This window comes from Stegostoma tigrinum, chromosome 4 (assembly GCF_030684315.1).
Source record: "Stegostoma tigrinum isolate sSteTig4 chromosome 4, sSteTig4.hap1, whole genome shotgun sequence".
In the NCBI taxonomy this organism is placed as follows: domain Eukaryota; kingdom Metazoa; phylum Chordata; class Chondrichthyes; order Orectolobiformes; family Stegostomatidae; genus Stegostoma; species Stegostoma tigrinum.
In genome coordinates, this window is record NC_081357.1 from 5383692 (window position 1) to 5398038 (window position 14347).

The following is a 14347-nucleotide window of genomic DNA, read 5'->3' on the forward strand; positions in this document are numbered from 1 at the left end:
ATGCCTCACTCTCTCTCCCTATTTATTTCGGAACCCCCTTCCCCATTTCTGAAGAAGGGTCTCGACCCAACACGTCAGCTTTCCAGCACATTCTCCAGCATCTGCCGTTCCTACTATCTCTTATCACTTGGCTGTTAATTTAAAGATCTCAGTAATGTTTTGGGGACCTGGATTCAAATCACACCACAACAGATGGTGCAATTTAAATTTAGTGAAAATCTAGAATTAAGAGGTCTAATGATGACTATGAATCTATTGGTAATTGTTGGAAAAACCCATCTGGATCAATGATGTTCTTCAGGAAAGGAAATACAATACTTACCTTGTTGGCCTACATGACACTCCAGACCCATAGCAATGTGCTTGATTCTTAACTGCCCTTCTGGGTAATTACAGATGGGGGCAATGAAAGCTGACCTACCCAGAAATGCCATCATGTTAAACCATTTGTATCTCCCTCACATTGCCTTTCCACCTGTGTTTGTGTTGTTTGCAAATTTGGCTACAACACATTCATTTCCTTTCTCCTGTGTTTAAGTTAAATAAAGGGAACTACAATGAAATAAGGGCAGAATTAGCTGAATTTGTGTGAGTGAATAGATTAGCAGGAAAGGCAATAAACAAGCATTGCAGATATTTAAGGTGATAATTCATGATGCTCTCAACAAAAATGTATCCCATTAAGGAGGAAAGATTCTAAGAGAGGGATATACAATCAATAGCTAACCAAGGATGTTATGGAGAGTGATAATGGGAACTGCAAATGCTGGAGATTCCAAGATAACAAAGTGTGAAGCTGGATGAACACAGCAGGCCAAGCAGCATCTCAGGAGCACAGAAGCTTGGAGCTTTTGTGCTCCTGAAATGCTGCTTGGCCTGCTGTGTTCATCTAGCTTCACACTTTGTTATCTGATTATGTTAAGGAGAGTATTAAGTTGAAAGCAAAAGCATATAAGGAGGACAAAATCTGTGATTGTCCTGAAGACTGGGATAAATTTGGAGTGCAGCAAAGGAGGATTAAAAAGTTAAGAAGAAAGAAAACGAAATGAGGGTGAACATGAGGAGCATAAAAACTAACAATAAGGTTTTCTTTAAAAATATTCAAAAAACGAGAGATCAAGAAACCAGTCCCAGAGAAGTTGAAAATGAGGAGATAATTATGGGGAACAAGGAAATAGCAGAGAAATTAAACAGATATTTTGCATCAGTCTTTGTGGTAGAAGATAGTTTGAACATTCCATTTGTACTAAAGAATACAAGGCAATAATTAAGTACCATCACTAGAGAAACAATATTAGACAAACTATTGGGCCTAAAGGCAGGTAAGTCCCCTGGCCCTGATGGTTTGCATCCGAGGATTCAGAAGGAAGTAATTACAGAGACAGCAGATGTGTGGTTATAATTGGATTCTGGAGAAGTAGCAGAGGATTGGAAAACTGCCAATGTGACACCCCTATTTGAAAAAGGAAGGAGGCATAAAGTGGGCCAATATCCTCTGGTATTAAGCCAATTAAACTAATATCTATTTTTTAAATGTAATGGAATCAATTATTAATAGTGGCAGAACATCTGGAAATTCATAATCCAATCAAGAAGAGATAGCATGGCTTCATGAAAGAGAAATTATGTCTGACTAATTTCTTAGTGTTTTTTGAGGAAGTCTCAACCAGAGTGTAGGGAGGGTAACTAGAGGATGTGTTGTATCTGGACTTCCAGAAATCGTTGACAAGGTACCTCACAAAAGGTAATATGTAAGGTAAAAGGTAAGGTAAAGGTAAAAAGTAACATGATAAAGAACAAAGAACAACAAAGAACAAAGAAACCTACAGCAGAGGAACAGGCCCTTCGGTCCTCCAAGCCTGCGCTGATCAAGATCCTCTGACTAACCTGTCATCTATTTTCTAATGGTCTGTATCCCTTTGCTCCCTGCCCATCCATGTACCTGTCCAAATATATCTCAAAAGACGCTAACGTGTCTGCGTCTACCACCTCCGCTGGCAACGTGTTCCAGGCACCCACCACCCTCTGTGTAAAGAACTTTCCTCACATATCTCCCTTAAACATTCCTCCTCTCACTTTGAACTCATGACCCCTAGTAACTGAGTCCCCCAATCTGGGAAAAATCTTTTTGCTATCCACCCTGTCTATACCCCTCATGATTTTGTAGATCTCAATCAGGTCCCCCTTCAATCTCCGTCTTTCTAATGAAAATAATCCTAATCTGCTCAATCTCTCTTCATAGCTAGCACCCTCCATACCAGGCAACATCCTGGTGAACCGCCTATGCACCCTCTCCAAAGCATCCACATCCTTTTGGTAATGTGGCGACCAGAACTGCACACAGTACTCCAAATGTGGCCGAACCAAAGTCCTATACAACTGCAACATGACCTACCAACCCTTGTACTCAATACCCCACCCAATGAAGGAAAGCATGCCATATGCCTTTTTGACCACCCTATTGACCTGCATTGCCACCTTCAGCGAACAATGGACCTGAACACCCAGATCTCTGTTCATCAATTTTCCCTAGGGCTTTTTCATTTACTGTATAGTTCACCCCTAAATTTGATCTTCCAAAATGCACCACCTCGCATTTGTCCGGATTGAACTCCATCTGCCATTTATTTGCCCAACTCTCCGGTCTATCTATATTCTGCTGTAATCTCTGACAGTCCCCTTCACTATCAGCTACTCCACCAATCTTAGTGTCATCAGCAAACTTGCTGATCAGACCACCTACGCCTTCCTCCAAATCATTTACATATATCACAAACAACAGTGGTCCCAGCACAGATCCCTGTGGAACGCCACTGGCCACAGGTCTCCAATTTGAGAAACTCCCTTCTACTACTACCCTCTGTCTCCTGTTGCCCAGCCAGTTTTTTTATCCATCTAGATAGCACACCCTGGACCCCATGTGACTTCACTTTCTCCATCAGCCTGCCATGGGGAACCTTATCAAACGCCTTACTGAAGTCCATGTATATGACATCTACAGCCTTTCCTTCATCAATCAATTTTGTCACGTCCTCAAAGAGTTCTACTAAGTTGGTAAGACATGTCCTTCCCTGCACAAAACCATGTTGCCTATCACTGAAAAGCCCTTTTTCTTCCAAGAGGTGATATTGTTGGAGTTAACGCATTGGTGTGGATAGAGAATAGGCGGCTGGGCAGAACCTTCTTCAGATTGGCAACCTGTAACCAGTGGGGTTCCACAGGGATCAGGCTGAGACTGCAACTATTTCCAATATATATTAATGACCTGAAGGAAGAAAGTGAATGTGCTGTAGCCAGATTTGCAGACGACGCAAACCTAGATGGAAAGACAACGTGAGAGGGATACAAGATAATAAAATGTGAGGCTGGATGAACACAGCAGGCCCAGCAGCATCTCAGGAGCACAAAAGCTGACGTTTCGGGCCTAGACCCTTCATCAGAGAGGGGGATGGGGTGAGGGTTCTGGAATAAATAGGGAGAGAGGGGGAGGCGGACTGAAGATGGAGAGAAAAGAAGATAGGTGGAGAGGAGAATATAGGTGGGGAGGTAGGGAGGGGATAGGTCAGTCCAGGGAAGACGGACAGGTCAAGGAGGTGGGATGAGGTTAGTAGGTAGGAGATGGAGGTGCGGCTTGGGGTGGGAGGAAGGGATGGGTGAGAGGAAGAACAGATTAGGGAGGCAGAGACAGGTTGGACTGGTTTTGGGATGCAGTGGGTGGAGGGGAAGAGCTGGGCTGGTTGTGTGGTGCAGTGGGGGGAGGGGACGAACTGGGCTGGTTTTGGGATGCGGTGGGGGAAGGGGAGATTTTGAAGCAAATGGTTTACTGAGAGATATTAATAGGTTAAGTAAGTGGACAAAAAGTTAGCAAATGGAGTGTAACATAGGAAAATGTGAAGTATTTCATTTTGGAAGGGAGAACAGAAAACTATTATTTAAATTGAGAAAAACTGCAGAAAACTGCAATTCAACGGAACTTGCGGGTACTTGTGCATGATACACAGAAAGCTAGGACATGGGTGCAGCAGGTAATCAGAAAGACTGATTAAGATTATTTAATTGAGTCGAGTGAACTAATTAATTAATTGATTGATTAAGACTGATTAAGTTTGACGAACAAGAATGTTGGCTTTTCCAGGGTTTGGAGTATAAGAGTAGGGAATTCTTACTGCAACTGTTCAAGGTGCTGGTGAGATCACATCTGGAGTACTTTGGGCAGGTTTGGTCTCCTTATTCATTGAAGGCAGGTCAGAAAAGACTCTCAAGGATGATCTCTGGTATGGAGGGATTGTCTTATGAGCAAAGGCTAAACAGTTTGGGACTCTACTCACTGGAGTTGAGAAGAATGAGGGTGCTGTCATTGAAACAGATCAGATTTTTAAGGGGTTTAACTACAAAATGCTGAGAGGATGTTTCTCCTCATGGGTGTGTCTAGGATCAGAGGGCATAGTCTCAGAATAAAAGGGAGTCAATTCAAGACTGAGTTGAGAAGGAATTTCCTCTCTGAGGGTTGTGAGTCTTTGGAACTCCTTGCCGTAGAGAGCCATGGGTCAGAGTCCTTGTGTATATGTGAGGCTAAAGTAGATATATTTTTGATTAGTTGGGGAATGGAGAATTACTGGAGAGTGGATAGGACATATTGGCTTTGATCCTATTGAATGGCAGATTGTGCTTGAAGAGTTGAAAGGCCTTCTCCTGTTCCTATTCCTTCTGGTCTTATGTCTTATGGCAGGGAAATTGATAACATTTTTATAGCTCTGAATGTGAGAGGGAAGTAATGATGCCAATGATTTTCTGAAGAATGAGTTGTCATGAGAAACCCATTTAAGATGGCTACAAGGAATCTTCCACATCCTCAACAAAGTTATAGGCATAATTGGGGACCCAGGTGTGTACCCATGGCTGCACATATAATCTGAAGGAAGTGAGAGCAGTAAATGGAGAAATGGTGCAAAATGAAGATGAACTTGGTCAGGTGAGGGACAGCTCAGACCTTCTTTCCAGGAAGACGTAGAATTTTGTCATAGTCAGAGTTATACAGCATGGAAACTGATCTTTCGGTTCAACTTGTCCATGCTGGCCAGATATCCTAAACTGATCTAGTCCCATTGGCCAGCATTTGGCCCATATTCTCTTTAAAACCTTCCTATTTGTGTACTCATACAGATGCCTGTTAAATGATGTCATTGCATCTCCTGTGGTGGCTTGTTCCATTCGTGCACCACCCTCTGCATGAAAATGTGGTCCCTCAGGTCATTTTTAAATCTTTCCCCCTCACCTTAAACCTATGGCCTCTGGTTTTGGACTTTGTTACACGTAGGGGATCAACCTATTCAAGCCCCTCATGATTTTATAAACCTCAATAAGGTAACCCCTCCACCTCTGTCCCTCCATTGGAAAAAAAGCATCAGGCTTTTCAATCTCTCTTTATAGTTCAAACCCTATAAAACCGACACCATCCTTGTACAACATAGAGCACAGAACAGTACAGGCCCTTCGGCCTGCGATGTTCTATCCGAAACCTAAGGTCTATCTAACCTCCACCGCTGCCTTATACTATCATCCATATGTCTATCTAATAGCCGCTGAAATGCCCCGAATGAGGCCGATACCACTACCCTCTCCGGCAATGCATTCCATACCCCTACCACTTTCTGAGTAAAGAATCTACCTCTGACGTCTCCCGGATATCTACCTCCACTCACTTTAAAACTATGTCCCCTCCACCTGAAGAAAAAGTCTCTGACTGTCTACTCTATCTATACCTCTGATCATTTTGTACACCTCTATCAAGTCACCTCTCATCCTTGTCATTCTAAAGAGAAAAGCCCTAGATCTCTCAACCTTTCCTCGTAAGACCTTCCCTCCATTCCAGGCAACATCCTGGTAAATCTCCTCAGCACCTTTTCCGCTTCCACATCTTTCCTGTAATGAGGTGACCAGAACTGGATACAATACTCCAGATGTGGCCGAACCAGGCTTTCGCATAGCTGGAGCATAACTTGACGGCTCTTGAACTCAATCCCTCTATTAATGAAAGCTAACACACCATACGCCTTCTTAACAACTCCATCCACCTGGGTGGCAGCTTTCAGGGAACTGTGGACATGAACCCCAAGATACCTCTACCCCTCCACACTGCCAAGAATCTTTCCATTAATCCTGTGTTCTGCTTTCAAGTTTGTCCTTCCAAAGTAATCAGCTCACATTTTCAGGGTTAAACTCAATGTGCAACTTCTCAGCCCAGCTCTGCATTCTATCAATGTCTCTTTGTAACCTAGAACAACCCTCCACACTGTCAACAACTCGACCCACCTTCGTATCGTCCGCAAACTTGCTAATCCACCCTTCCACTCCTTCATCCAAACCATTTACAAAAATCACAAATAGAAGAGGACCCAGAACAGACCCTTGTAGTACACCACTCGTAACTGAGCACCATGTTGAACATCTTTTGTAAATATTTTCTGAATCCTTTCAAGTTTAACAACATGCCTGTTATGACTTAGATTGCTTTCATTACAGTTAATGCATTTGGCCTACTAGCTCAATCCTACTGCCTAACTTCTTTCTTTCTCGGAGATCCATGCTCATCAATCTGGTTACTCCTTTACCCACACGTTCCCCTGTAATCAGCATAAATATGATCTTTTCCCAGCTGTTGTCAGTTCTGAAGAAGGGTCACTGTGCTCACAACCGATACTCATGAAAAAATGCTGCTATATAAGTTATTAGGACAAAAAGCTGCACCTGATAACCTATACCATGATATTTTAAAAGAGGTGCCCGCAAGAAAGTCGATGCAGTGCTTCTGGTCTTCTAGAATTTTCCAATTTTTCGAAAGAAAGTCACAAGGAAAAGAACAATAAATTATTTGTCATTGAGTCTGGCATCAGTAGGAGGGAAAATGTGAACAGGGCTTTACAAACTGAATGTTGACACATGCGGTTATGAAACGAGCATTTGAGATCATGACCTCTGATGCAGCAATGTGTGAGATGTTGGTGGGATAGATTTCTGACAGCTATCAGGCTTCTTCACATTCTTGCACATTTTCTATAGATGACAGTGGTCTTATCAAATAATCTCTGATGTCTATTTGCTGCTGCAATAGAATCCTGAGAAAAGATATTTGTTTTGATTTAGAAAATTTTCATCAATTCTTATAGTGCCACCCACGCCAGTCAAAAAGTAAAGGATCACCCCCACCCCATCCCCTCAACCCCCAACTTTCAGCAATCGGGTCTTCTCCCCAAAACGCTGTGCTCAACAGCTTCATACTCTGCAAAATATTGCTATGGGATCACACAAAACACAAGTCTTTAAAATGGCATCACTGAAGCACTGACTTCAGTCATAATATGATTGGGCAAAGTCAGCACAGTTTTACAAAAATAAAATTGTATTTGACAAATTTGTCAGAGATTTCTGACAAAGTATGCTGCTCGGATAGATAAGCAGAAGCGGTGGAGGGAGTGTTTCAAAATATTATGGTTTCCAAGTTTTGTGAATGTTTCCATGGCATGGATTAAGAATTGTTAAGAAGTTGGTTCTTCAACGTGAACATCATCAAAAGAGCTAGCATTTGTTTTCTATCCCTAGTTGTCCTTGTAGCAGTGGTGCTGAATTATCTTCCTGAATCAATGCAGACCAAGGAGTGTAAGAGCGTTCACAATGCAGTTATGAGGGCGATCCTGGGTTTTGAACCTTCAAATCAGCATGTCAGTGGATTGATAGTTTTCTCATTCATCCTCTGCACTTTTCCTTTTATACAGCAGAGATTGTATATTTTGTAAAAAGCTTGGTAAGATTGCTTCAATCCATCTAGATGTTCTTACTCATCAGCAAAGTGATGGAAGAGATTATCTATAATGCTGTGAAGTGGCACTTACAAAAGAATAACCTGCTCACTGAAGATCATTTCAGATTCGACGAGGGTCGTTTGTCTCTTGATCTCATTATAGTATTGACTCGAACATAGACAAAAGAGCTGAATTTCAGCAGTGTGAATGAATACCCTTGACATCAAGGAAGCATATGATCGAATTTGGCATCAAGGAACTTGAGTTTAAGTAGAGAGAAAAGGAAATGGATGTTGGGGGCGTGGATGTGGTGAATTGTCCACTGTTTGGAGTGAAACCATGCACAAAAGAACTTGGTTGTGGTTTTTGAAGGGCAGGCAGTGCAGGAATCCCCTGTGGCCATCCCCTTCTCAAACAGATAGACCATGTTGGTTACTGTGGGACAGAATGGCCTCTCGGGGTAAAATAGAAATAGTGAAGTTTGTGACACCACGACTGGCTTTGCTGCACTACACGGGAGGTAAAAGACTGGGAGACCTTTAGTGATAGGGGATTTGATTGTAAGGGGAACTGTGGCAGCAAATGAGAGTCTCAAATAGTTGCCTCCCTGGTGCCAGCTTTGAGGATGTCATAGTGCAACTGCAGGGCCTTCTGATAGGGAAGGGTAAACAGCCAGCATTCATGCTATATGTCGGTACCAACAACATGGGAAAAAGGTGAAGTGAGGTCCTGCATCAGGAATTTAAAGAGTCGGGTAGTAAACTAAAGAAGAAGACTACTAAAGTTGTAATCTCTGGGTTATTTCCAGATCCACATATTACTAAATATAGGAGTAGGAAGATAAATCAGGCAAACTTGTGGCTAAAGAGATGGCGTAGATGGCAGGGCCTTAGATTTTTGGATCATGGAGACAGTCTCTCGGGGAAGTGCGACCTGTGTAGGCTAGACTGCATGTGAACTGGAATGCGTTCAGTATTCTTGCTGGGATTTTTGCTTATGCTGTTGGGACTGAGGGCGGGATTTACACTGATTTTTGCAGGGCTTGATGCACAGTGTAAAGTTGAGAGCCAGGTCCAATCAGATATAGGAGGATGCTAGGTCAATCTAGTAGGAGGAGAAGACATTGGCAAGATAAGGCACATGGGAGGTCTAGAATGCTAAATTGTGTCAATTTTAATGTAAGGGGTTTGACTGGTAAGGTGGGTGAATTTAGAGCATTGATCAACATAATGGAAAATGATATTGTTGCAATTACTGAGACATGATTGAAGGAAGCTTGACATTCCAGGGTGTAGAAATTTCAGATGGAATGGGGGACAGCTGTAAGATGGGTGGGGACATTGCATTGTTGGTAAAGGAAATCATCACTGTAGTAATGAGGGAAGGTGTCTTTAAATGAGGCCATCTGGGTAGACCTTATAAGCCAAGATTATAGTACATGTCTCCCAACAGACAAAGTGAGATAGAGGAACAAATATGTAGGCAAAACACAAAAAGGTGTGAGAGAACCAGGTTGTAGTTAGAGGGGACTTCAACTTTGCTAACATTAACTGGGATTATTTTCATATGAAAGGATTAAATGGAATGCAGTATTTATAATGCATCAGGAGAGATTTTTGTGGCTGTATTTAAATCGACCTACCAGAGACAGGGCACCCTAGAGCTAATCCTAGGAAATGAAGACTGTCAAGTGATTGAAATTACAGTGGGTAAGCATTTTAGGCCTGATGATCATAACTCTGAAAGTTTAAAGTTCTTACAGAAAGAGATCATGATAGTGTGGAGGATAAGTGCTTAAATTGAGGAAAGGCCAATTTCAATATCTTTAAAAACAAGACCTTGCAAACACAGACTGGGTACTGCTACTTGCAGGTAAGTCTATATTTGGAAAGTGAGAGTAGTTTAAAAATTGTACAGTGAGAATTCAGGACCTGCGTGTTCCTCTCAGGATGAAGGGTAAGGGCAGCAAGTCTAAGAGACCATGGAAGTTGAGGGATATCAAAAGTTTGATAAAGAAAAAGGAGGAAGCATATATCAGATACAGGTCTTTTAAAAACACGGGAGGCCCTTCAAAAGTACAGAGAGTGTAGAATGTTGATGTAAGGGAAATTAGGAGGGCAAAGAAAATATCTTCAGCAGATGGGATTAAAAAAAACCAAAGCTTTTTATCAGTACTTTAAGATTAAAAGGAGAGTGTGAAGGTAATGGCCTAATGTGTTACAGCTAGACTATTAATCCAGAAACTCAGCTAATGTTCTCTAATATTCCAGGGACCCAAATTCAAATCCCACCAAGACAGGTGGTGGAATTTGAATTTAATAAAAGAATTCGAAAGGAATTAGAAATCGACTGGATGTCATGAAACCATTGCCGATTGTTGGAAAAACCCATCTGTGGGAAGGAAATCTGCCATCCTCACCTGGTCTGGTTTCCATGTGACTTGAAAATTGCCTGCTGAAATGGTCTGGCAAGCCACTCTGTTCAACTGCAGCTGGGGCTGGGGAATAAATGCTGGTCAGCCAACATTGCCCATGTCTCATAATTGAATAAAAAAAGATTACTGGGGAAAGAGTGGGACCTATTGGAGACCAAAAGAATAACCAGTCCATGGAGCCAGTGGATGTGGGTGAGCTCTTAAATGAATATTTCTCAGCTATATCGGCAGAAGAGGAAGACAGTGTAGCCGGGATATCAGTTAGGATTGCGAGGTTCTAGAATATGTTAAGATTAATAATGATGAAGTATTAGATGTTTTAGTGAGAATACGGGCATATAAATCCCCTGGGGTCTGATAGATAATCCAGGTTGTGGAGGGAGACAACGAAGGAGATTGCTTGGGCCCTGGCGGATGAATTGCCAGCTGACTGGAGCATAGCTAATGTGCTTCCTTTGTTCAAGCAGGGCAAGGGATAGATCAGGCATTAACAGATCAGTTAGTCTGGCTTCAGTGGTTGAGAAGTTATTGGAAAAAATTATGATAGACAAGATTAATCAACACTTCGAAAGGCAGGGATTTGATCAGGGTTAGCTAGCACAGATTTGTTAGAGGAAGATCCTGCCTGGCGAACTTCATTGAGTTTTTTGAGAAGTGACTAAACGTATTGATGATGGTAATGCTGTTGATATGGTTTACATGAACTTCAGTTAGGCCTTTGACAAGATCCCATGTGGATTTTAAGAGCTCATGGGATCCAAGGCAAGTTGGCAAACTGCATCTAAAATTGGCTTACAACCAGGAGGCAAAGGATGATGGTGTAGAGCTGTTTTTGTGATTGGACACCTGTGACCAGCTGTGTCCCACATGGATTTGTGCTGAGATCCTTGCTGTTTGTTATGTACATTAATGACTTGAATGTGAATGTAACAGTTATAATTAATACGTTTACAGATCACATGAAAATTAGTGTTGTTGACAATGAGGAAGGCAGTCTCGGGCTACAGTCTAATAATGATCTGCTGTTACATTGGACAGAGGATTGGCAGATGGAATTTAATCCTGATAAACATGAGGTGATAGATAAGGGGAGGTGATGGCCTAATGATATTATCACTGGATTATTAATCCAGAGACCCAGGTATTGTCCTAGAGACTAAAACAAAAATTGCTGGAAAAAACTTAATAGGGCAGGCAACATCTGTGGAGAGAAAGCAGAATTAATGTTTCTGGTCCAGTAACCCTTCTTGAGAATCCTACATTCTGGGTTCTGAAGGGTTCAGGGTTTTGAAGAAGAGTCACTGGACTTAAAACATTAATTCTGCTTTCTCTCCACAAATGCTGCTAGATCTGCTGAGTTTTTCCAGCAATTTCTGTTTGTGTTTCTGATTTCCAGCATTCATAGTTAATTTTTTTTAATTTCATGTCTTGAGGACCTGGTTTCAAATCTTCCCATGGCAGACTTTGGAATATGAAGTCAATAAAAAGGAAGTCTGGGATTAAGAGTTTAATGTCACTGATTGGTTCACTCCTGTTCTTTGGGAAGTACGTCTGCCATCCTTACCCAATCTAATCTTCTTGTGACCCTAGACCCCCAGCAACATGATTGAATCTTAACTGCCCACTTAACATTTCATGTGGAGGAGTTTGTTAGAGTAGTGTTGTTGGCGCAATCATCTTCAATTTTTTCATCAATGACCTACCCATCACAAAGTCAGAAGTAGAGGTTTGTTAATGTTTGCACAATATTCAGCATCTTTCTGGACACTTAGACCATAAAATAATTCATTCTCACATGCAACAGATGTGAACAATATCGAAGTTTTACTTCTTCTCTTGTGGATCATTGGCATTGGAAGCTAGAGACTGGTAGTAAATACTGGCCTGGCCAGTGACGGCTACATCCTTTGAATGAATATAAAAGAAAATTTGGGAAGTCTAAAAAGGGAAGAATATACATGATGAATGTTAGGTCCCTCGGGAGTACTAAGGACCTTGGTGTCCAAACTCAGAGCCCTAAATATGTCAGCACAGGTAGACAGAGTGGTGAAGAAGGCAAAGGGGATGCTTGCCTTCATTACTTAAGGTGTAGAATATAGGAGCAAGGAGGTTTTGTTATAACTTTATAAAACATTGGTTAGGCCTCAGATGGAGTACTGTGTGCAGTTCTGGTCACCACATTGGAAGGTCACAATTGCACTGGAGAGGACACGGGAAGTTCACCAGGATGTTTCTTGGGATGAAAATTCTCAGATATTAGGAGAGACTGATAGACTTGGATTTGTTTTCTTTGAAGCATGAAAGACAGGAGGAGGATCTGATTGACGTATACAAAGTTAAGAGAGGTACAGATGGAATAGATCATGAAAATTTCTTCCCCAAGGTGGATGGGTCTATGGCCAGAGGGCATACGCTTTAAAGTGAGGAGCAAGTGGTTTAGGGGAGATCTGAGAGAAAAACAAATTCACCCAGAAGGTGATAGGCACATGAAACATGCTGCCTGAGAGTATGGTAGAGGCAAGTACTCTCACAGCATTTGAGAAGCATTTGGATGAGCACTTAAGATGCAAGGGAATAATAGGCTATGGACCAGGTGTAAGTAAATATAATTAATGCAGTTTGATGTTTATTGGTTGGCATAGACATGGTGGGCCTGTTTCTTTGTTGTATGACTCTATGATTCGCTAATTGTCTCAGAATCAAGTTGCAACAAGACATTTCAGTAGGATTTTATCAGAATAGTGTCATTGGCACAATAATCTTCAATTGTTTCATCAATATCAAAAAGGATAAAAAAATCAAATGAGAAATATAGTGCAGGAACAGGCCTTTTGGCCCTCCAAGCCTGTGCCAATCATCATGCTTTAACTAATCTAAAAAACAAACCTTTTGCCCTTATTTGGTCCATATCCCTTGATTCCTCCCAAAACATGTCACCATCCACATGGCTCTTAAATGCCAATGTGCCTGCTAACAACACCTCTTCTAGCAGTGTGTTCCAGGCTCCTACCACTCTCTGTGTGGAAAAACGTACCTCACACATCCTACTTAAACTTACCCCCTCTCACCTTGAACTTGTGCCCCCTTGTAACTGAAACTTCAACCCTGGGAAAATGCCACTGACTATCCACCTATCTATGCCTCTCATAATTTTGTAAACCTCTATCAGGCGTCCTTTCAGCTGCTGCCTTTCCAGCAAAAACAATTCTAGCCTTTCTAAGCTTTCCTCATAGCCAATGCTGTCAAAACCAGGCAACATCCTGGTGTACCTTCTCTGTACTCTGCACTCTCTCCAAAACTTACACACCCAAAGCGACCAAAACTACACACAATATCCTTTCATCGTAAAATCAGAAGTGGAGATGTTTATTGATGTTTGAAGCAATTCAAATTAGCCTTTATTGTCACATATACTCAATGAGTACAGGTGAAAATATGTATGTCGCCACTCACAGTGCCATCTTAGGTACAAAGGTACCAAGGTATAGCTTCTTTAGTTACAAAATCTTAGAAAATAGAGAAATAAAATGTCCAGCATTGCAGAAGAAAGCAATTAGAACCATGGTTTTTCAACCCAGACCATGCTGGTACTGAGCCTCCAGACCCACCAGGCTCTGGCTCCCTCCACCTTGAGGATCATGAGGCTGGGAGATTGCTTCAGATTGCTTCAGACCCCCATGCAAGGCTGAGAGGATGCCACACCAGGAGACCTCCCTGGGAGGCTGCTACAGTAGGCAGGTAGGCCACTATGCCAGGCCAGTAGATCACCATGCTATGCCAGGAGAACCATTTGCCAGGCTAGGAGGTTGCTACATCACACCAGGAGGACATTACGGTTGGCCGCTGAGCCAGTTGGGAAGTTGCCCTGCCATACCAGGAGGCTGCTGCACTAGACTGCAATATGGCCATGCCATGCAGGGAGGCCATGCCGCCAGATCTGGAGGTTGCCACGCCATGCCGGGAGGCTGCTGTGCCAGTTGTCGAAGGCTAGGAGTTGACTAGAGGCAGGGAGTCAGCACTGAAGGCCAGGGGTCATTGGAGGCCAGGAAAAAAGAAGATAGTAAAACATTAGGAGGATAAAAAAGTGAAGAAAAGTAGAGGAAGAATGGGCAGA

The 14347-nt window shown here is 42.3% G+C and overlaps 1 protein-coding gene across 1 annotated transcript in view; it reads left to right on the forward strand.

Annotated features, from left to right (window-relative positions):
- Positions 1 to 14347, forward strand: part of LOC125452339 (dynein axonemal heavy chain 8-like) — a 1009221-nt gene that overhangs the window by 414448 nt on the left and 580426 nt on the right. Inside the window, exons 22-26 of the mRNA XM_059645685.1 lie at positions 7826 to 7937; positions 8218 to 8319; positions 11188 to 11309; positions 12530 to 12578; positions 13812 to 13963. Coding sequence (XP_059501668.1) covers positions 7826 to 7937; positions 8218 to 8319; positions 11188 to 11309; positions 12530 to 12578; positions 13812 to 13963 — 537 coding nt within the window. The remainder of the gene's footprint in view (positions 1 to 7825; positions 7938 to 8217; positions 8320 to 11187; positions 11310 to 12529; positions 12579 to 13811; positions 13964 to 14347) is intronic.